Source organism: Ambystoma mexicanum, chromosome 10 (assembly GCF_040938575.1).
Source record: "Ambystoma mexicanum isolate Mex_15411 chromosome 10, UKY_AmexF1_1, whole genome shotgun sequence".
Lineage (NCBI taxonomy): Eukaryota > Metazoa > Chordata > Amphibia > Caudata > Ambystomatidae > Ambystoma > Ambystoma mexicanum.
In genome coordinates, this window is record NC_090932.1 from 154312043 (window position 1) to 154336292 (window position 24250).

A 24250-nucleotide genomic window follows, 5' to 3' on the forward strand; every position below is an offset into this window, starting at 1 on the left:
AGTGACCTTATCTTTAAAAATGGATTCCAACGTGCGCAACCTGATAGTGGACATAACGGAGAAAGGAGAGCTTGCGAATCAGCTTCTGTAATCCGCACATCTGATAAGTGCAGAACATAAAATCGAGGCACACAGCAGCTCACGACTACACCCGCATGTGCCAGCGGGTCTCCAACAGGATACCAGGCAGCCAACAGACGCTGACAGCACCAGCGGCTCCGAAGCTGCTCCATGGCTCTGCTACAACGCAGCAGTCACCAGGGGCCAGCTAAAGGAAAGGACCTTCTCACGTACACACTCGTCAGCACATCAATCCGCACTGGTCAACCCGGCCGCTTCCAACGTTCATGCAATTCCCAATATCTGGACAGTAGCTGCAAAATTGCTGATAGCGGCATCCCAGCAGTTTAGTCCCCCCTTTATGGACAATGTTTACCCCATATTTGGGAAATGACTAGCACTGAAACAGATAAACTTTTCCCTCTGAGCGGAATATGCCTCTTTTTTGAAAGTTATGGGATCTGGTGTGTCCCTCCTCAGATTGGTTTATGACTGTTCTTGTCCCCTGAAGCTGAGGATATTGGATCTGTTCAACTGTAGGTAAGTAATATTGGTAGACAATGGACAATATGAGTTTCCAGGGATTAGAAATAGAGGCAATGTGTCTGTCAGTATGCTTTACAGATTTCCCTTTCTTTTAAATGGTTATCGTCAGTGCAAGCCTGAAACATGTTGCGCAGTGTATTCTTTGCTGTTTAAGCATTTAACAAGACTGGAGTCTTGTTCTTTCCTTCCAACTCCCTACCCTATCCATCTCCACCTCCATCCATCCATTTTCCCCCTTCTAATCTTCCAATCTCAACCATGCTCGTAATCTAGGCATATACTTTGTCTCTTCCCCCTCCTTCTCTCATCATATCTCCCTCACTGATCGGGCATGTCGCTATCATCTCTTCAACATCCGTGAAGTCCGTCCCTCTTTCACCTTCCATGCTACCAAACTCTTAATTTCCTCCCTTATCTTCTCTCGCCTTTTCTATTGTTCTTCTCTCTTCTCCGGTCTTCCCGCTTCCCATCTTGCCCCCCTCAAATCCCTTTTCACTCTGCCATACGTACTCTCTGTCTACTCTCTTCTCATGACTCTATTTCCAACTCACTTTCTTACCTAGGATGGCTTCCTTTCCACTCCCAGCTTAAATTTCACTTCCTTTGTCTTGTCTTTAAATCTATTCATGACCTTGCTCCTCCTTACCTCTCTTCTCTCATTCTGTAACCCCTCTTGCTCCCTTCGTTCTGCTGATCTCTTCTTACTTTCTGTTCCCCCACCACGATGTGCCTCTTCTATTTTCTGCTCCTTTCAGCTTCTTGCCCCTTACACTGGAACTCCCTACCTCTCTCTATCCACTCCTCCCCCACCATTTCCTCTTTCTGCTCCTCACTGAAAGAACTTCTTCACTCTCCTCCCTGATACCTTCCCCCTCTCTCTATCCGCTCCCTCCTTCTATTGTTCTCTCTCTGTTCTCCTTATCTTTATCTGTCCCCGTCTCTCCTATGATCTCCTCTTTTGTTGCTCACTTCACTCATTACTCTCTCCCTCTCAATCCTTCTCTACCCCATCCTCTCCTCTCCCTTCTTACTTGCAAATTGTTCTAAATACCGATTTTATGGTTTGATTCATATTTACTGTTTTGCTTCTACTGTTTCATGTTTTATGTGTTACTTGTTAACTGTAAAGCACCTTGGATTAAGGCGCTATATAAAACAATAAAAATAAAGTACACATTCAAAGTATTTTATTGGTAAGAACATATGGTTGGCAATCCTGTGATGTCCTTTGTTCTTGATTTATTTTTAATTTTAAGTTTTGTTTCTTACATTCCATTTGACATTGTTGGGAAGGGTTTTGGTTTTAATGAAATAATACATGACTGTGAATGATTGTTTAAACACTAGTATTCACTCCATCATAATGATGATTACTGTAAAACTTTGAAAAAAGAATTAAAAAAGAAATACCATATGTTAACCACATTTAACCTGCAGACACTGAAAACATTTCAGTTCAGTGCTTAATGATGTGACTGCAAGTTGTCTCCTGTTGCCACATATCCTAGTGACAGTGGCTACTGTTTGGACAAAAAGCTTACATTTGTAAAAGAGAATAATACTGAAATAATTTGCTAAGAAATTAAGCCTTTAATTTCAAGGGAGCTGGCCACTTGCAATCTGTGCAAAGACAGCGTCCATGGGGAATTACAATAGCATTGAATGGTTTCCTGGTGAATGTTAGTGAATGGGATTGAAAGAAGATTAGGACAAATTCAATAGTAATTCTAAAGGGCTTTCAGCTGGAAAAAGGCAGAGCAATGTACTAGCAAGTTCTTACTCTGAGTTGTGATAATAACAGGAAAATGCTGCTGTACATTCTGGGAAGGCTAGCTGGCGGCCATAGATGGAAACTAATATTTGGAATAGTGCATAGATTGAGATTTCCTGCTGGTAGATGCGTAGAGAGAGACAACAGAACACTTTTTTTTCTTTCTGGATGTCTCGCCCCAAGTTGTGGGATGTATCCAAATAGTGGTAAACAGCAGACACCTTTAGGGGTCAGAAAAACCGAGACACCCAATGGAATGCAATGCTGCAATGTTGCAACATTCTAGTACCTCAACGTTCTCCAAGTAACATAACTGTCCTTCTTTCATTTGCAGGTTTGAGAAGATGATTAGTGGAATGTACATGGGCGAGTTGGTACGGCTCATTCTGGTAAAAATGGCAAAAGAGGACTTACTGTTTGGTGGCAGGATTACTGCCGACCTTCTCACGAGGGGACATTTTGAAACTGAATTTGTGTCTGCTATTGAAAAGTAAGTATGCACTATTATTATTTTTATTTCGCCTCCATGATCTTTCTCCATGCATCTTCTGTTAGGATTCTACAGTCAATTGCTGTGCATATATTCTGTTACATAGGGATGAAACCCCATCTCCACGACCCTCCCTTTTTTTTAAAATAACTGCTATAGTATGACCACCCATTAGTAGATAGAATACACAAACAATGCAGACCTGGTATACTGCTCAGTCAATTGAACATTTTGAAGATGATTCCAACTTATGCGTTGTCTGGTGGGTTTTTAGAACCTGCATGTATCGCCCATAAGGTATCATGACACTACAGAAACAGAATGTCAGAGTCAAACCCCATTAAAGGCAGCTTCTCAATTCTGGAATAGCCAGGTTTTTAGTTTCTTCCAGAACGCAAGAGTTTACAACGTAATTACAGTGGAAGCTCATTCCACCTTCAGGCAGCCTATTGGGATAATGATCTGCCACCAGATCTAACCTTCCTAACTCTAGGCATCATCGGCAAGCAACAGCTGCAAATCATGAGTCATATAGGACTATCGGAAATCGGCCCATGGAGGAGTGCAACTTGGCTCTGCTCTGGGACAGGTTGTCCTCAATGAATTCTATCTCTTCGTATAGATTTTGAGAAATCACCCACTGCTCTAGAAACTGCATAGGTTTACTGGGTAGAACCTCAAGTAAGACACTTTCTTATCAGATATTTAACAGATATTTTTAACAAAAACATGGAGGGTCCTGGGATTCCCTCTGCTGGCCAATAAGTCTCGGTTTCGAGAGCCTTACCCATATTCTTTAGCTCACTATCTCTTTCACAGAGGAGAAATTTCCATAGCATATCAGTCTTTGTCCTGCCGTGGGGAAGGCCAGCACCGAAATGTCAGGCAATTCTCCTCTGAACAAGAGTACCAACAGCAACCCCAGACACGTGTTTCAACCTAGGGAGACCTACATGAACTTTTGCTTTGAAAGGTCCTAGCCTGACTGAGGGAGACCTACATGAACTTTTGCTTTGAAAGGTCCTAGCCTCACTGAGGGAGACCGACCTACATGAACTTTTGCTTTGAGAGGTCTGAGCCCGATCGAGGGAGACCTGTGTGAACTTTTGTTAAACTGTGAACCCTTTTGCTAAACTGTGAAAGAACTTTTTGAATGCTAGAAAATTGACTTTAACATGGAAGGCCAGGTGGGCCTCGATCCATGTTTTGAGCTGCTTTGTTTTGAGAACCTGAGCCAGAGGGTGTCCTCTTGTCTACGGGGACCGCCTTAGTCTGTGCTGTCTAACATGGGGAGGAGAGCTGACTCAGCCACTTTATTTCTTTATATTCTAACACTGATTTTCCTTGGCATACATATTCCCCTTTACACACTTTTTGTATGAGAGATAGGGTAGGCATTAGATTTTGTTAATACAGGCCATTTTGATTTGACACACTCAACTAGGATTGTGTTTTCTTTATTATTTGATGGTAGAGACTACTCCCATGTTAGCTGTAGGGCAAAATAGGAGTTTGTCCAAAGCCCCAAGAATTTAATAAAGGTTTTACAAATTGTACCTTTTTGTGTCCTTGTCATACTGGTGATACCATGACACCCTTATACTCCCTTACACTTATGACTTGAGAAACTGATAGCCCCACTAAAAAACGTATTCAGCCTCCTGCAAGTAGATAGGAGAAGCTAAAGGCACTCTAGCCTCATGTGACACCACCAGTCATTACGTTTCTCACTGATGCACACCATCGCACTCCTACAAGGATATGGGAATCCTCACACATCCTTACCCATGTCTGACACCCCTAGACAAGAATTGCACAGAGGCTCACAAACTGGATTGTAATGTGATGGGGAAGGCTGACCGCTGATAGGTTTTCGACTCCCTGCCAGGAAAACCCCACAACAAACCCAGATGTGAAAATGGACAGGGTTGCTTAATTTGCAACCCCCCTGCCAGGGCAGTATCCCCACCCACCCCCAGAAACAAACCATGCTCTACCACCACAGCTCATGAATTTGGAGATCGAACGAGAAGGTCATCAACGCCACCACTCTAAATGGCATTGGTGCCCTTTACAAATTCTGTGATAACCTATGCAATTTCCATGGAATGTGTGACATATGATGTTTTACCCCATAGGTTTAACTTAGGGTAATGCTTCAAATTAGAAATCCCACATAACAAACCGACCCCTATTTGTTTCCTTTAGATAAGGGGGTAGTGTTGATCTCTTTAGGGCCTTGTGTTGCTACCGTCTCATGCCTCAGGCTTTTCACAAAAAAGAGTTTCTTGATGATCCTGCGTCTTGTGGAATTTTCTGATGAAATCTCTGGCACATTCACCTGTCAATCCATCGAGAAGCAACTATTATTAAAACACTTTTAGGCTCTGCCCATGTTCTTAATTGCACTTCTGGCTTCTTCCTCTAATACTGTCATGTCTTTAAATTCAGAAAGATGACCGAATTTATGAAGCCCCTCCTTTGACATACAATAGCCACGGGATACGGCCAGTGTTGAATTGATAAGTGTGTCTTTCAGCACAGTTCAATTGACTACCCGCTTGGTTTAGACTTTGCTGAAGTAACTCCTCTTTAGAACACACATTTTAAGGGTAGCCTCAATCTGATTAACACAAGTTCTCGAGTATAACAAGTTGGTGGATGTGATTTTCTTTTTTGAAATGCCACTAAATTCCCAAAGCAGATAGAACTAATCTGCTCATTCAGTCTTTGAGGGTGGGTTGCCACAATATAGGCGGTTAGTCCACAAGTCACTTTTGATGTTTCCTCATGCTGGATGGCGTTTCATAGTTTTCAGCAAATGCAATTGTTGACATCAAATGTCCATTCCATAAAGTCGCGTGTAAACAGAAGGTTACCTTTTCTATTTGAAGATTTATGGCTACTTTCTTCAGTGTTTTCTGAGTTATCCCTCCTGCATACACCAGTCGGCATGGACATTTAAAGGTACAGCAAAAATAGAATATTTCTATCGAACATTATCTTCGATATTGCAAGTTTTATAATGCACAGTGGTACTATTACCCAACTCAATAGCATTCATTTGGTTGCCATTGTGTAAGAGGCTTGAGAGGCAACCAGTACCACAAAGCTAAAGAGAATATGGCATACAAAAGACAACATGAAGTCTTCCAGGCAGAAATTGATAGGCTATAGGCATAGATGGGAAACAAAGGTAGACAACATAAAGGGGAGGGAATACAATGAATGCTAATGCATTTGGTTCCCACCTAAGGTGTACACAGAATGGTTGCAGGGTTTCCTACAATGGCTGGGGAAAGTCTATCCGTCTGAGCCAGGTACATTGCAGTGCCTCACTCTGAATGCCGATAGGAAGTAGCAGCAGAAGTGCACAGCTGTGCCTGGAGCCCTAAGGCATACAAAGGAAACTATTCCAAGACAATCTTGCTTCTGTGCATCCAGCAATGTAAGTGATAGCATCCTGAAACAGGAACTAGCTTACTTTTCAATGGGACACAAAGGCCAAAAAACCGACACACCACATAGGATTGGGACAAGGATTGCAGCTGAGACAGGCAGCGGCCAAACTTTGGATAAGGACTTGCATAAGCACAAATGAGGACAAGAACAATAGCATAAGCCTTCACAGAAAATCCCCCCAAAAATAACATACAGGGTCAAATAAATAATGGGTTAAGACTTGGACTAGCACATTGTACTAAACGTCTACATGATAAAAGGAGTAAGGGGGCAAAGGAAAAAAGGGCCAAGGCTAAGAAATTGGGGGGGAAACCTAGGAAACTGTGACCAAGAGCACCAGCACGAGTACTGCAGACCAAGAACAAGATCTGGTCCTGCAAAGTATGGATTGGAATAATGGGAATTTGGACTAAACTCCAGACTAGAACCGTGGGCATTATGGACTACACATTATTGAAAATGCAGATTGGAATCAAGGAAGGACTGGGGCTGTAAAGCAAAGGGACTGCAGACCGTGATAAATTGCAGGAAAGCATCATGTGTATTGGAACTGAAGCAAGTGCTGACTACAGCAGACCGAAGCAATTCATCAAAAGGGCTTGGCAGGAAACCGTTGTTCAATGCAAGACAAACTATCTCCTGGGCCATCTGGGTAACTCTCTTCTCCGAAAAGAAAAACCCTTGGTTGAAGCAGATTAACTGGCTGCACCTCGAGCTCCACAGCTGCTCAGAATATTCTCCCCACTTTTTGAACCCTGGAAAGTGAAAGGAAGGCAGGTTTTCGCAGTGGATTGTGAAATAATCTGAGCCCCAGATAGTCTATAAAAGGTGCCTCCTAAGGTTCAAGGGACAGAGATGTCTCATTTGAATGATAATGGCTTGAGTGGACCTGCCCGAATTCAAAGCAGTGCCCTACGATCCATTCTTCCACTGGTGTAGTATGTTGGCTGATGTGACGTATTTAGCGAGATTAACACTACTTCACGGGGGGTGAGGGGAGGATCTCCCCTAATGTGGCCAGGGAAAGGCAGAAGCTACCTGAGTTTGACCCTGGGGGTGGCTATCTGGGGGATGCCCACGTGAGGGAAGACCATCTTCCGGGAGGCAGAGTAAACTTGCTAGGTAAAGGCAGGCATTTCCCTGTTACTTTAGCCTCTGGTACCACTCACTTACCTCCCCATTCCTGTATGGCATACCATAGTGTGAGTATAGACCATGACCAATCACTGATTGTATTTACATTCACGTTTGCTTGATAACACTGAGAAGAGGAAGGAGACTGGAGTGATGTAGATCACTAGAACCGGAAAGCATGAGCTGCATTCTAGTTGTTGGAAAAGGTTAACAGTTGCCAGGACATTTTAATGCACCGCACCTAGAGATAAGGAGAAACTCACTTCTCCCAACATCGCTTAGGACACCAAAGGAGAGCAGGCTGCTTTCTGGAGCAGAGAAGCTGCTGAAGGTGTTGTTGCGCTTGGGCCTTGGACAGCAGGAGCTGTCAGGTGAAGGAGGCAAAGCGGGAACTGGAGAGCAGACAGGACCCCCTCCCAGTCGGCATGCAAGCAGCAGCGAAAATGCTGAGACGCAATCCGAAGCAGCCGATTGAGACTGGTGAGCCCAGAGCACGTGGTTGAGATGCCAGGGGGCTATATGGCAGATTCTGCATAATGTTGATGAACCTGGTAAGCCCAAACAGGAGAGCTGGGACGTCCCTCCCCCCCCTTTTTCTGGTAGAACTTTGTTGGTTTCTTTTACACTTTGCAACTTTATGTTGGAACTTTGAAAAGGAGCTGCAGGTGATCAGCTAAAAGACATTTCCCCCTTCACGTTATATTGAGTTTAGTGTGTTAGGGTCAGGTTAGGATTTTGGACACAGGACGGAAAACGTTTTGTTTTGGACATTCTAACATAGACATTCCTTTGTTGTAGTTGGGGATAGGCAGGATTTCTCCAGCGCTCTTTTATTTTATCAATAAGAGTCTTTAACAATCATCATGAAGGCCACTGTGTCCGAGTCTTACTCTTGATCCCTTACATTGTTTTACAAGTCACAAGATATAAAATGCAACTTTATCTGTGCAGTTTTAAGAAACCATTTCACCTCTCTGATTACATCAAACTACGATTTGTTCCTTTTGCTTTTAAAACCTATTGGGTAAGCGCTGAAGACATGCCAGCTTAAACTAAATGGACCCCTTAAGTTTCTTCTATGATTATAAGAATAAAGGAAGACTGCTTAATGAAAAATGATCTTGTACTCAAGAAGTATAAACCAATATTCCTTGTAATATTGCATATTATTGAACTTTCACAGGTGTATTCTCACATGCAATTAATGACAGGTCACTTTAATTCTGGTTTTTTTTTTTAACTTTCAAACAATTGTTTCCATTCATCTGCTTCACTTTATTCATATTCTCATGTAGTGAGTTGTGTCTTCGAATTAAATTCTTTCTCTCGGTATATTGCTCTGATATATTTGAAATATTTCAGTCTTGCTGATTATATTGTTTGACAAATTAAACTAGTGCATGGTAAGTCCATTGCTTGTGCTTAGGATGATGTTCTCTTGGATAATAGAAAATCATTGTGTCTTGAAACATAGCAAATGGGGTGCTAACTTTCAACTTCTTCACTAATCCCGGTGATGCCCCACTTAATCCACACAGGCCAATACAGGTTTATTCCTGGAAGTGCGACAGCCATAAACTGTCACAGGTTATACAATGCAATTTCACTGGTAGCTCCTGAGTCACGGGCAGTGGCCATCTCCCTCGACATGCAAAAGGCCTTCGATACAGTTCACTGGCCATTCTTGTTTCAAACACTGGAGAACTGCGGGTTTGGACCCTGCTTTGTGTCATGGGTGAAGCTGTTATCCACAAGACCTTTCGAAAGGATGAACACCAATGGGATGTTGTCACCAGCAATACACTTGGGGAGGAGGGGGTGAGGCAGGGGTGCCCTCTGTCACCACTTCTGTTTGCAATATGTATAGAGCTGTTGGCAAACCTAGTACGTTACAGATAGTACATGTGGATTTAGGCTGGGCAGGCTGCCCAACGTCGATATTGTAAAATATGCAGATGATATTCTGTTATATATCCGCAGGTCGGCTGCCAGGGAAGCGGCAATACTGAAAGCAGTCGAGGACTTTGGCAAGTATGCAGGGCTGCGATTACAGGGGCAAGTCTGAGGTGTTCCCCCTTCACGGACACAGAATTGTCCCCTGCCGATGTACATGGGATGAAAGTCTTAAAGACCCACATAAAATACCTGGGCAATGTCGTTCCCAGATTACTGAAAGAGACCCTTCAATACAATTACACTACATACATCACACAATCAAGAACAAAGCTACATATGTGGAGCAAATCCCAATATTATATGATGAGATAAGTCATTTATAACGCGCCTGTACACAAGTGTTTCTAGGCGGGCCGAGACAAGGTAAGGAATACAGAGGGAGGACAAGGCAAATGATCTTACTAGGCCTTGTGCCATTCAGATTGTGCAAGGGAAAGGGGGGGGTGCAAGGGAGAGCGGAAGGGAATACAGGGCACCAATGCTCCGAGTAAGTGCAGCCAGGGCAACATGGCTCTGGGTAGACTGTAGGGACTGTAGGGTTACAGTTACAGCCACAGCCCATAAGTGCGTGGTAGGTCCTTAGGTAGTGCAAGCATGATTGATCAAGAAAGAGCCTGGTACCCAGTGAAACTCTGAGGGTAGCCAAGCAACCAGTCTGTACAGCAGAAAGATAAGTCAGCAGGGGAGGGAGAGAGAGAAAGCAGAGGGAAAGAGGAAAGTTTTGAGCTGCTTCCGGAACTTCAGGTGGTGCGGCTCAAGTTTGAGAGGGGTAGGGAGGCCATTCCAGAGGGAACCACCTGTAGTGGAGAGAGATCTATCCCCTACTCTCAGCCTGGAGAAGCATCTAACCCTTAGAGAGTTGGAGGTAGCTCACCGAAGGGCTCGACAAGGAAGGTATTTTGGAACAGAGCGTTGGATGTAGAGCGGGCCCTGGCCCCAGAAAGCCTTGTGGGCAATGCAAAGGGTCTTTGTCTGGGGTTGCTGTTGGTACTCTTGTTCAGAGGAGAATTGCCTAGCATTTCGGTGCTGGACTGCCCCAGGGCAGGACAAAGACTGATATGTTTGGGATATTTCTTCTCTGTGAAAGATAGTGAGCTAAAGACTCTGGGTAAGGCTCTTGTAACCAGGACTCATGTCTGGCAGAGTCTCCCAGGACCCCCCTTGTTATCTGCATATTTCAAGTAACTTTGGGTCTCACCCTAAGTTACTAGGGGAATCCAGACGTGGACCCCTTGCTCACTATTCTTAGAGAAGCAGAGCTCCTTCCTACTGATGAGGTCCAACCAGACCGAAACGCGTGTCTGGGGATGCTGTTGGTACTCTTGTTCAGAGGAGAATTGCCTAGCATTTCGGTGCTGGACTGCCCCAGGGCAGGACAAAGACTGTTATGTTTGGGATATTTCTTCTCTGTGAAAGATAGTGAGCTAAAGACTCTGGGTAAGTCCCTCGTAACCAGGACTAATGTCTGGCAGAGGGACTCCCAGCACCCCCCTTGTCAATTTGCATATTTAAGTAACTTTGGGTCTCGCCCTAAATTACTAGGGGAATCCAGACGTGGACCCCTTGCTCACTATTCTTAGAGAGGCACAGCTCCTCCCTACTGCTGAGGTCCAACCAGACCGAAACACGTGTCTGGGGCTGCTGTTGGTACTCTTGTTCAGAGGAGAATTGCCTAGCATTTCGGTGCTGGACTGCCCCAGGGCAGGACAAAGACTGATATGTTTGGGATATTTCTTCTCTGTGAAAGATAGTGAGCTAAAGACTCTGGGTAAGTCCCTCGTAACCAGGATTAATGTCTGGCAGAGGGACTCCCAGGACCCCCCTTGTCAATCTGAACAGGTAATGGCCTATTGTCATTATGGTGTATCTGAACCACATATAAGATCTTTGGCTTTAAAACGCAAATACCTTTTAACCTGAACATACCTTAATAACAAAGACCATGTAAGGCAATTCAGGATATATATCCTCCCTACTGCCAAAGGTATCATGAAAAGGTAATCAGAAACATTGCCTTAAGTAAATTGTCTTCCTCTGTAACAACGAATTCTTATGGTTCATCCTTAATTGACTTTAAGGGAAATACATCTACCCTTAAATCTGAGTTATTAAAAAGAACTAACTTTGTTGTTGGGGACTACAAGTCCCACAATCCCATGAGTACTGGGACGAGGAAGAGGGCTGAAGAGGCATGCTGTGGTAGTGGTCAGGCAATTAAGCTTAGCAGCCCACACCTGAAGGAACCTGAGAGTCATAAAAGGCCCCCTCATGTGCAGGCAATAGAGAGAAAGAGCTGGAACTGTGGCTGGAGTTCGTACAGTCGTAGCTCGAGGAAGAAAGAAGAAGACACAGTGCTGGCAATTCAAACAGAAGTGGGAGAACCAAAACAATGCTGGAGCTCTGATGCAGCAGATGTTGCCTGCTTGTTCTGTGAGGGTCATGTTCCCCCAAACATTTAAGTGCAGAGGCTGCGCAGCAGAAGGCATGCAGGAAGGCTGCCTTTCCCCATGTGAGCCTAATTTCGGAGCACTTGTAGCAGAAGTGTGCTGGAGACCGAGGCGATGAGCTGTTGTAATGCTGTGGCTCTTAGGAGAGAGAGGGCTCCTTAATCAAGTGGCCGGACCGAAGACACCTTCAGTGAGGAAGAGTGTGGGTCCCAAGTGAAGCCAGACGCAGTAGAAGTTGTCCACCATGTGGAACAAGAATCACAGAAGATGATGAGTGAAACCTGCCATTCTGATTCCTTGCACGATTACTGCCGGCAACAGTATCCAGCTTAATATTCACTTGCGTTTAAACAGAGTTTTTAACAATGGGACAATGGAAAAGTAGCACTTGCATGTGATTGGATAATATCTCTTTCCCACAATGAAGAGAAAACGCTACAGACAACCTTAGTTAAACTCTTAAACCCTGCAATCCATATGAAGAAGTGGTCGGGTGTGACTAATTTCAATTTTCAAGGAAAGAGTAAACTTTACTCATGCTAACAGCAATTGCTCATAAAAGAAGTCAAGTCTTTAAATGTCGCATCTGCAGTTGGAGAGAGAGCAAGCATTGCCCAAGCCACGAGTATTCCCCTGTTAAGACTGAAAGCAGCCTTTCTTAAAGCCAGAAATCCATCTAAACAATACTGCGAGCCTAATAGAAGTTCAGTCTTGCTTAAATGACAAATGTACAAGTATTACCTGAAGCCAAGAGAGTGGCACCAAGGTGTCTGGGTAATTATTTTGGCTCACAGTTGACGGAGAGATGAAGGCAAAGTCGGTGAAGGAAAACCTGCTGCTCATTAATATTATTTGAAGTTGACACAACCTATATTGCCAATAACTGTGAGTGACAGACAGAAGTGGATCATAAAGGCAAACTTACGTTGTTGTTGTGCAGACAGAGAATAGAGGCAAAGAGACTGCCCCTTTTTGAAGAGAGATATTCAGAGGAAGAGTGCCTTGCCTATCTGAAGGTGCTGGAGTGCCTTCGAGTAAATCTTGTCAGAACCAAAACATGTTTTGAGTAACAAAGTACTGAAGCTGTGGAGGTATCACAAAGTACTGAAACCGTGGTGTTCTATCTGGTTGCCAGATGTAGGACTTCATTATTAGCACAAGTGGAGTGGAATACTATGAGAAAAAAGAAAATGTCCTCATGCTAAACTGTGGTAGAAATAAAGTTGTTGAAGCAGCAACGGCAAATATAGCTATTGTGAATACTAATCCTATAAAGGGAGACATTGTAACTGTTGACCAAGAACTGTGTTTCACTTTTCACTAACATTTGCAGAAGCTGTATTTTCTTTGAGTTGTGATTATACTTCTTGAACAACTGGAAGTTGGGGAAAATCATTCTGACTAGGAATAACATTGATGCTATTGCAGTGAGGTGCAAAGCTTTACCAGCATGAGGAGAAGCTTTGTTGTTGTTGGAACATTGGTTAATAAAACTTTGACATTGAAACATCAACAACTGATCTGGGACTGTTCTATCTACACGGATTTCCTTATTTCTTATTGTGGAACTTTGGAGTGACATTTTCCTTGAATCCTGGGTAAGGGAGGTCAGCCAGGTTACAAAGAGGCTGCCAAGGAACTGTACAAACAATTGTTTTTTTAAAATGCCATGTTTTCTTTGTATTTTGATGTTTAGGTGTGAGGGTCAGACATCTTTTTTTATAGTGTTTCCCCTCAGCTTTGATAGCCAGTGTAATCCTTGTCAGAGTAGGCATAGTAAGGTTTTAAATAAATATTTATAGTTTAATAAAATGGCAAATGTTGAAAAAACATACAAAAGTTGTCCGCCTCGCACTGCTGACCCCTCACAGCAGTCCTACAGATATATGGTCAGAGTTTAGACAATACCTCCAGAATGTCAAGAGGACAGAGGAGGAAGAAGAAGAGCAACACTGCCTGGGTAACCCTGCATAACATGATATTTGATGTACAAAGAACCGGATTGTGTTGTATGCAATTATGTACGTTATGGTAGACCGCATGCCAAAAGTTTGTATTTTGAACACCAAGTTTCATAAATAAAATAAAATAAAAACTTTCAGATTCTTCAAAAAACTTTATATCCAGGCAACTGCACTGAAAATAAATATTCATTTTCCGTTTAGCCAAGGGTGGATAGCTATATGGGTAAATCAAATGTCTCTGACATGAGGGTAATATGCACTTCAAAAGTTCAGATCCCGCAGCAGGACCAACTTAGCCTTTCATTCTTCCAGGGTAGATAAATCCAGTACCATTGAAAATAAAGGTATAACTCCTGTTATTGCAACACTACCAACCTGGGCGAGTCTAGCATGAAGTGTTCCATAAGAATACAATATCGCACAAATTTAATATCCTGTGCAAATGGCACACGACCATGGTTAAAAGCTACCAACTGCATCTCACTAATTTACTTTGGCAAAATGTCCTTTATGAACAATAATGTGCAGGGTTTACAAGAATTGCATAAAACATTTGAAAAATATGGGGTGAAGCTAGACCCATGTCTCAACACATTAAATGATAATGTGCTCACTTGAGAGTGTGGACTCCTTTTGTGCAAAACCCACGAAGTAATACATCGACATTTCTTCCAAGCATCTACATTTTTGTGTTGGTACAAAAATACCTATTTGGTGAAATGTCTTCAAACAGTGGTATGTAAACGCAGAGACATTTTATGTTGGGTGTGATGAGGACACCGCCTTTTTGATCATGTCCAGTAGCCCAAATTAATTTGTCAAGTATATGGTCTGTACAGAATGGTCCTGTGTGAGGCTGTAAGATTTGGTCAGTAAAAATAGACAAGGGCTAAAACCACAAATCAAATAAAAATCTGAGACAATTGGTGCCTGAGACACTCAGTGTTCCGCTCTGACAGCACTCTACTACGCAGATCAGAAATTGATGGAACTACTACGTCCAGTGTTTACTGGGTCTCTTGTACCTCAGTCCTTAGAAAATAGGCTTGGTTTAGAGTTCAATTTTGCTTCACCCCATCCCAACAAAATGAAAACTGATAAATTACAGAGAGCAACCACTTGTGCTCAGGAGCTCAAAGGTGTCCCTCTGATGGTACCCATTGCCATCTCTTTCCATATCAAGACAGTGTTATTTCTGTACTTATTTGGAAGATCGTGTTTGGTGCCCGACTGCTCACCGGCACAAACGTTTCACTTAATTACACCCTGTGGACTCTGATCCCTTTTTACCATGCTTTGTATTCTGCTCATATCATCCCAGAGGCAATTTTAAATGTCAGCTAAAGATGAAGGTTTATAATTTGCTTTATTTGTTGTACTGTTTGTATAACCATCTGTATGAGAAAACCTGGCATGTGTTTTTAACATCATATCTAGGATGTTGGCATAAAATGCAAAAGAGAATGTCCATCGGCGTGTTATTTGTCTAATCATTGCAAAGAGACACACAGGTATCTATTTAGAGTAAATGGTGGAAGCATAGCTTCCACGAGGCACCCACTCTGTTGCATGGCTTCCAGGCAAAGAGAAAACTGTCCAGGTTTAATGAGCGAGCCACCAAAGATGCTCAGAGGCTGGAAGCACTTCCTTCAGATGGACTCCTTCCACCCTCAGGCCTGCCTGGCAGAGAGTGCCTGCTAGCAGCACTTGGGTAGCTGGAGCAGGACCCTCCCCGGACAATGTAAACACCCAGTTTTTAAAAACACAGTTGCATATTCCTTGTTTGACTGTTAAGATACAGTCAACAGTTTTTGAGTGTTTAATTTGAACATTACCTTGATTTCTTTTCCCCCTTTTTTTATTGCCGCTTTTAAGATTTTGTGGACCTACTGCATATTCCACAGGAGTTTTCAACTCATGTTGGCGTGTTCTAATAAAAATTCTCAAAGGGTTGTGGTTTTAGAGAAAACATTTTGCTTTTCTTTTTAACACATCCTAAGCCTTTCATTGGGTACAAAGTGTATTTTTGAAATGTTTATGTGCAAAGGTAAGTCACTGAGTGTTCATAGGAATTTCACCAATGTGTACCTTGTTGTTGACCTTGCTGATGTTTATCCAGCCTCTTATTTTATTTATATCAATTTACTGTATTTTTAGAGACAAAGAAGGAATTCAAAAGGCACATGAGATTTTAACAAAGCTAGGACTGGAACCATCTAAAGAAGACTGTGTGGCTGCCCATCGGGTCTGCCAAATTGTGTCAACTCGTTCCTCCAACCTTTGTGCTGCTGCACTGGCTGCTGTATTACGCCGTATCAAAGAAAACAAAGGACTGGAGAGATTGCGTTCCAGCATTGGTGTGGATGGATCGGTGTATAAAAAACACCCTCAGTAAGTTCTGTTGAACTACAAGAAAATCATTCAAGAAAACATTATTCTTTAAGAAATGGACCAGAAGTGCATTTTAGAATAGTCAAATACACAAAACCTTTTGTAGAAGCTGCGGGATGGGGTGACAGGCAGGGGGTTGTTGGTGCCCTCCATCTACAGTGACAAAGGGGGTAATTGTTAAAAACCTCCCTGGCAGGGAAGGGTTTAAATTGTGCAGTTGTACTGCTTTTCCCAATAATTGTGGGATACATTACTTAAGCCTCATATCTTTGGCTTGTTTGCCCTTCTTCAAACCATCCACCATAGTAAAACAAAATGGGTTTCTCCTACCAAACGTCATTGGCTTTGAAAGACTGCTGTAGTGGGTTTCAGTGCATTCAGTTGTCTTTTTCGCATTACGTTTTCAAGATGTGTGCATAGGCATAACTTTATTCACGTTTACAATTCTTTAGATCATGGGTCTGCAAATATCTTGTAGACTACAACTCCCATCGACCTTAACTGGCCTACTCATGGGTGAGAGAGCCTAGTAGTACTAGTCCAATACTTCTGGAGGGCCACATGGCTCACACCCCACAGAAAAACAAACATTCTTCAACAGTTTCACCAATGTTGTTATAAGCGCATTACTGTTCAAAATTAATTTGATGCTGTTCTGTTCACTTCTTTTGTTCACTTTACAAGCAGAAAAATTAAACTGTGCCAAGTAATCCAAAATGTTTGTTCTGTTAATCACGGAAGTTAATATGGTCATAGTTGTACAGTAACTTGCACACTTTAGAGGCAAAATGAAAGGTTAGACTCCACGTCACATGTTTACAACACCACCACAAATGCATTGGATGCATAACAATGTCCTTAAATGGGGATGGAAGAAAGATAAAGGAAGTTGAGCAAGGGTGTATAGGAGATGTGTTACAGTACAGCATGGTCAAAAAGCATGCCAGATGCATGTCAACAATGTATTTCCAATTATCATCTTTAGTCATGATCATTATAACATTTTTAGAATGGTTTCCATAGATGATCATGCTCCTAATTGACCCAGTAATGTTCATCTGAGAAAAGATTGTCATACAATTTGATATTTCAATCTTCAGCTTTTAATGAAGATATGTCCTACCACTTAAGAAGGATAATTGTGCAGTCAGTAGGTAACCAGCTAGTCTTTTTGTCTTCATACAGCTTTGCAAGGCGCCTCCAGAAGACTTTACGAAGGCTAGTGCCTGACTGTGATGTCCGGTTTATCAGATCGGAAGATGGCAGTGGGAAAGGTGCTGCTATGGTTACCGCTGTAGCATACAGATTAGCTGCACAGCAGAAAGTGAGGCAGAAGACTCTTGACGCCTTAAGGCTGAGCATTGAGCAGTTACATGAAGTGAAGAAGATACTGAGAGAAGAGATGGAGCTGGGGCTCAAAAAAGCATCTCATGCAGAAGCTTCGGTTAAAATGCTGCCAACCTATGTTCGTTCTACTCCTGATGGCACAGGTAAAATAAAAGATAAAGTGTGTGTGTGTGTGTGTGTGTGTGTGTGTTATATTGTGAGAGGGGCTGAGTATTTTCTATTTTATTCTGCAGACTATGAATATCTTTGTTTACTTTGTCCTCATGGTATTAGTCATTGAACAATGAAATGCATTGTATTATAGAGAATGGTTAGAAGACCATGAGAACACAATTAGCTCAAAGAACAAAATACAACAAAGCAAATTATTAGTGACAATGTGGATGTTTAAGAAGATAACCCAGAAATGTAGATACATTTAAAGAAAACCTCATCACAATGGAAACATGATTGCTCTTGTGTGATTTAGCAGCTAGATGGATTCATAAACAGCGTATTTGTTTGTTGGGGTGGGTTTGATATTGGGAAGAACATAAGGCCAATTTGAGCACACTGTAATGTACTTGGCTGAAGCAAATCCCTTTGAAATTTAGATGGAAGATTTAGAGTATCAGACTCTAAGATCGTGTTGGCGCTCAGGTTAGCAAACATAGGGAGGTCCATCAGGGTAAAGTGAAACTTGGTCAAGTCCAGCGAAGAGTGAAAGGGAGCACAGGGCATGTAGGGCGTTATGGTGTGCTACTGGAAGACATGAGGAAATAGGGGGGAGATCCAGCTAGAACATACAGGGGGCTCCTTCATTTATTTCTTAGATGCACATTCAGTGGATATGTACTGTTATTGTTTTGTAATCAAAAGTAGTGTTGTGGAAATCTCGGATGAGTTTGTATTTGTATTTATTGTATTTATTGAGTTTGGTTCATCAAATCTAATGATAGCAAGATGTACACAAACAAGAACCTAATACATGTGCTCAAGCAATCGCAGACTGCGATTTCCCCCAACCTCTGAAATCAAATATCTTTATAGCTTTTCCAATACATTGGTCCCAAAGCAATATTTACAAGATTATGTAACCATCTGTAAAGATTAAGGAATATTTCACTCTTTCCCAATTAACAGAATGGCTGGATCAGTGAAGCTGGGCCAGCTTGGAAAACTCAGTTATTTTCAAGTCTACATATGAGATCCTACACAGCTGTGTACATTGAATACAATAAACATATGTTAGTAAATATATTGTCAATTGGCAAGCTACCTTTCTCCATTCAAAAAGGATTCTACCTTCACCTTCATTCGCCTAATGCTAATACTCATGTCCAGTCTTTCTTAAATCAACATACTCTTTATAGTTGTATTAAATTCACTTACAATTACTTTTCCCATACACCTTTTGAATGCATATATTTGCATTGTTCATTCACAGTAGGCACACTAAGACACACAACATCAGAAGACACATTGTCAATAGTCTCTGCATAAAAGTATGCATACCTACTAAGTTTAACAAACATACATTAGGTTGAAATTGAATAGCGAGTCACAGTTAAAGATTGTGACTGCAGGCGGACCCCACTCTGCTTTTCACTCTGGTCTCAACCTGGTTGCAAGTGGTATGCTAACTATGCCATTGTCCGGAGTGTGCAAAGCAATACGTCTGAAAACGGTGGCTGCCAGGAGTCAGATAAAGAAGTTTTGGGTTCAGACTCTCTAGGTCTTAGTTTTTTTTTTAAATTCAAGGTGGGTGCATTAATGGCTGGTCGTATAACCCATTACATCTTAGAGCAAATGATATAAGGTTCAATATCCAATATTTGTTATGGTAATTCAATGCTAAATTCTGTCCACTTTTAGGTGTTGTAATAATTGCTACCATCATTATTCAATTAAATGGAACTTAATGTATTGGCCTCAGCGGGGTGAGGGCTGAGTCCACCCTGCCATGATTCTAACATGCAACTACAGGAAGCACACGGATATCTGTGACAAGCACTAAACAGGCTGATCTATCGTAATGGCTATCACAACATACTAAATGCTATGTCTTCTTTTGTTTTCTTCTTGACTTTAGGGAATACACAGGAGTGGGAATTTGGAGATTAGGGCTTCAGAACTTAGTAGGCATTTTGAACAATCAAATGTGATGGGTTTTGCACCAGGCAGTCAGTGGAGAGCAGTCCGAGCAGCAAGATGAGTCCCTTCTCACAGAGACATAGCAGACATGCTGCTGTACTTGGTATATAGTTTAGTCAATGTATTTGACTATTTTTAAGACCCGGATATTTGTCATAGTCAAGGCAAGAAGGTATTTTCGGTTAGAAGTTTGTCTGAGAAGAAAAGGCAGGGAAGAACTTTCCTGAGCAACTAGAGTTGGAGAAACAGGAACGGACCACATCGCTCAGCGATGCATGGAAGACAGATTGGGGAACTTGACAGGCCACATATCTTTGACATTTGTGGTTGTGATGGAATGGAGGACAAGAGCAGGACGTCCAAACCATTCACTCCAGGAGAGCAGTCCGTCACAGAGCAGCATGGCCTCCATTTTCTACAGTTACATTTAATCTATTTGGCATGCCTTCAGGAGTTAATTGTCTTGAGAAAGGAGGAAAGTTAGGCATCTGCTTGCCAGGTTTTCCCTGGGCTGGGTGCCATGTGTGCAAATGTAGTACTTCAATCCAAAGGATCAGATGATGTCAGCTAGCAGGCATAGAGGTTGAATATGTGGACAGAGAAGCCAGACTCCTCTAGAACACAGCATGTTATGGTGAAAATACAGAGAGCATCATATTACTGAGAGATCCCTTGTCACCAAAAGAACTTTTATCTATGCTGGACTTCCATTTCATGCCTCCTTACCAGGGTGACGTCCAACTTTCTGCCTTCCTGTACTGAACCCCCTTCCCACCTCCAGGAGACTGACCCTTTGCGGACTCCATGGCTGTCATTCGGCTTCCTGCTATATTGGAGACGTCGCCCCCTTCACTGATTGTTCGAGGATGTTATGTGATGGGGATCATGTGACCTGGAGTCCCAACTCATGTCCTTAAAGGATAGTTAGCCCGATAGTCTGAGCAAGATTTGGATGAGATGATGGCATGGACACCTTAAATTATCTACTTGATCCTCCACAAGCCATTGTTCAAGCTACACATTGAGCCTAGCTACAATCTCACCTATTCCTGTGAAAATAATTCATGGGAACAAGATACCCCAGTGGTGAAGCGACACAAAGCCCATACATATCATCCCATTCCTGTGACCTACGCTTTAAATCTACCCACTGTCCTCTTTCTTCTCTCAATTCTTTGTAATCTACGCCCATCTTGTTCTTATTATCACACACCTATTGAACCATCTGTCCTGTCATGCCCCTGCCATCCTTTTTAACAAAGGATCATTACTTTCACTATATTCTTCACACATGTGTAATATTCTTGTACTCGGTAACTGTCAAATTTCACATGTTGACCACCGTCCAACAGAAGACGGTTGCATGCATTTAATTCCAGATGTCTTTGCAAATGCTCTCTGAACTCCACCCCCACCTTTCACTCTTTTTGAATTCATATCCTTGCAAAAATCCTTATTGCCCTAATCTAAGGTAACTTTTTCCTTTTGTACTATTCGTCTCTCAACATCAATTTACCTAGACTATAGCTCTGTTATCATGCCAGCCTCCAAACATTTTAGGGATTTCAATATCCTTTGGGGAGAACCATCCTCCTGCATTGCCTCTCAACATTCTGACCTTCTAACTCTGTGCAACCTGATGCAACAGATCTCATGCCCCGGACACTCTATAGGTAACGCTCTCAATCTTCCCATTACAGCTGACTTAATACCCACCTTGCAGTCAATGATTTCACTTACGGCCATCCTTCTGTTCTCGCTGCCCTTCCTTTTCACGTGTACTGTAGGCAAATCTAGACCATCACTTTCCTTTTAAAAATGTTCATCTATTTTGCATGATAATTTGAAGTACTTGTATTCTGCCATATAGGCGGCCTCCCCTTCAGAATTGATCTTATGTTTTTATGAAATCACGTTGAATATATGTAACAATCAAGCATCATTGACTTATAAAAAAGTTAAAATGAAGCCCGGTCTTCCCACTGGCACACCAATTATAATGCCATATACCATTTGCCAAGCTGAGCGACCTGGCAACATGCCCTGTCCTCCACTGCCAAAGAAAATGTGACAACTCTCTGTTTCACCCAAAAGCTTCTGTTTTCCACTGCAAAATCACACTACTGCACAGCTCATATCTGTGAAAATGCTACCAGTATCTAAATCCTTTGCCCTTCCTGTCCTTATGTGACAGAGTTTCTCACAGTTCAAGATGGAATTGCAAGTACCAATTCACTGTCTGCCAACCACCTGTTCTTTAAAAGGAGCACCCACGTGGGGTTCTTTTCTTGCGATTAACTTTGCTGCTCTACGGAAGATGGTAGCAGCTATGCTTCCTACAAGACTGACTACACATGATCTTGTGGTTGCTCCCCTTTAAAATCTTACATACATCATCCATGCTTCCCTTTCTGAGGGCGGGCTCCTTTCCTCATACCGATAGCCAGAATGAACTCTCCAGATTTATATCTCACTTTAAATTCTTTTTGCAACTCACAATATGTCAGTGTCTCGTTCAGATCTCTTCTAACTGAATGACAATAGAGCTTAGAGACTCTGCCTCTTGCTGTCCCCTTCAGAGGAGTCAGTTCCAAAGATGTGGCCGGCCAAACGTATCCAGTGGCATAGTTGTGCATGTCAAAATCTCTCAGCCTTCATGATGTTAAACTTTGTTTTGCTTCCTCGAAGGATTCTGGAGAGCCTCACGTAAAAACTTGACAGATTTGTAAGGCCACCCCTTGACCAAACTCTAAAACTGACCCCTTTCAAACCCTGGGAGAAGACCGTATTGTGGATAGCTGGGGGAAATCAGGCCAAACCCAGGATCAGTCCCCCAAATCAGTTTCCTTATTGTAGTGGAAAAAGGAACCTTGAGTGGCGCACATTGGAGTCAGACCAGTAACTCTTTGTTGCCTGTTCATAAATAGACCAGTAAGAGTAGTATTATCAATGTGCTGTTCAAATGCCACCCAGCTGAACTGCTCCCGAGAATGCCTCCAGTAGTGAGTATGGGAGATTTTCACTGCCAACAGGTACCTTTTAACACTAGGAAAGCCCGGCTTGTCCAACATGGTGGATCTGAGGAGGATGCCCCTTAACATTCCAGGTGATTTATCAGCCCAGATAAAGAAATGATCCTTTGCTGTAGTGTTTGTAGGTGGTTTTCTGGAACCTTAACTGGCAGGCAGCAAAACGCGCACAATATCTTTGCAATTGTATTCAATTTTACAGCAGTAATTCTCCCGAGCCGGGATGTCCCTTGATTCACCCACCTACTAAGGTCATCTTTGAGTTCATGAAAAAATGCTGGTATATTAGCTTTCAAGAGACCTTCAGAAAAGGTTGTGAGGTGGAACTCTAAGTATTTTATAGCTGAACCATCCCGCTCTCTCAAGAGGGACATTATCTTTGGTGATTCTGAGCTGTTTAACCAATTGGATTTGCTGTAATTGACAGAATCCCAAAACCCCTTCAAAAGCAGTCTGGTGAGCAGCAAAGTGGCCACATTTTTAAGATAAAGAACACATCATCACTGCAAAATGCTCTTTTATGTGTTAACACATTTCACCCTCCACTCCAACTTCAATGCCTTGGACCTCTACGTTAGCTTTGATCTGCTAAGGGAAGGGTTCCATAGAGGGGGCAAAAAGTAAAGGTGACTGGGGACCACCTTCGCCCTGAACCTCTGGAGATCTGATTGGGAGCCATAAGGGCTCAATTAATCTTGATCCTAGTACAAGGAGAGTGGAATAGTGCTGAGCCCAGGGCCACATCCAGACTTTTCAAGCACCCTCTCTATAAACCTCTAGTCAACTCTATCCAACTCCTTATTAGCATTTAGGTTGAATTTCAAAAAAGCATCTCTATCACGTTGAACCCTGGTCAATCAAGTCAGTGGTGCTCCAAATGTGGTCTTAGGTGCAGCAATTGACAATGAAGCATGATTTGTGAGGTCCCACCAATTTAAGACAGACTTGCATCAGTCTACATGTAAAAGTCCTAGCAACAAGTCTTGTCCAGAGTTTGACTACAAATCAAAACCTCCATGATAAATGGCACATAACCTAGACCATTGTCCAACAAAAGGTTATATGTTCCTAAATCAAAGAAATACATTCAGGGCTGTGGGTGCTACAACTCAGTGTAACATAAATTGTCCAAATCATGGGGGTGGAGGGAAAGCTCTGCGCCACTGGACACAACTATCATATGCAAGCCGTGGTTCCCAACTCCTCACAATTGCCCCAACAAAACTGGGAAATATCTTTTTTAGCTTTTGCGATATCAAGAACCAGCAGAATTTCTTTTACAGTTGTACATCTTGATGACTTTTGAGCTCTCCTCTAAGCATGTCCTCAAAACTCCTTTGATAAGGCAAACCCTAGCTTACTCTTCAAATGAGCTGGATAGCTCAACTTAGTTTCAGGACAATCCAGGTCAAGAATCTCGAATCTCAGATGAGCCCAGTCCAACAAGGTGACATCCAGTCCCAAGCACGTTTCAAGTACATGCTTCTTTGAGCCCTCCATTAGTTATCCAGTGCCTTAGG

The 24250-nt window shown here is 42.5% G+C and overlaps 1 protein-coding gene across 1 annotated transcript in view; it reads left to right on the forward strand.

The window, feature by feature from the left end:
- LOC138491244 (hexokinase-2) overlaps positions 1-24250 on the forward strand; it is a 388662-nt gene that overhangs the window by 271828 nt on the left and 92584 nt on the right. Inside the window, exons 8-10 of the mRNA XM_069617654.1 lie at positions 2712-2867; positions 15988-16221; positions 17407-17711. Coding sequence (XP_069473755.1) covers positions 2712-2867; positions 15988-16221; positions 17407-17711 — 695 coding nt within the window. The remainder of the gene's footprint in view (positions 1-2711; positions 2868-15987; positions 16222-17406; positions 17712-24250) is intronic.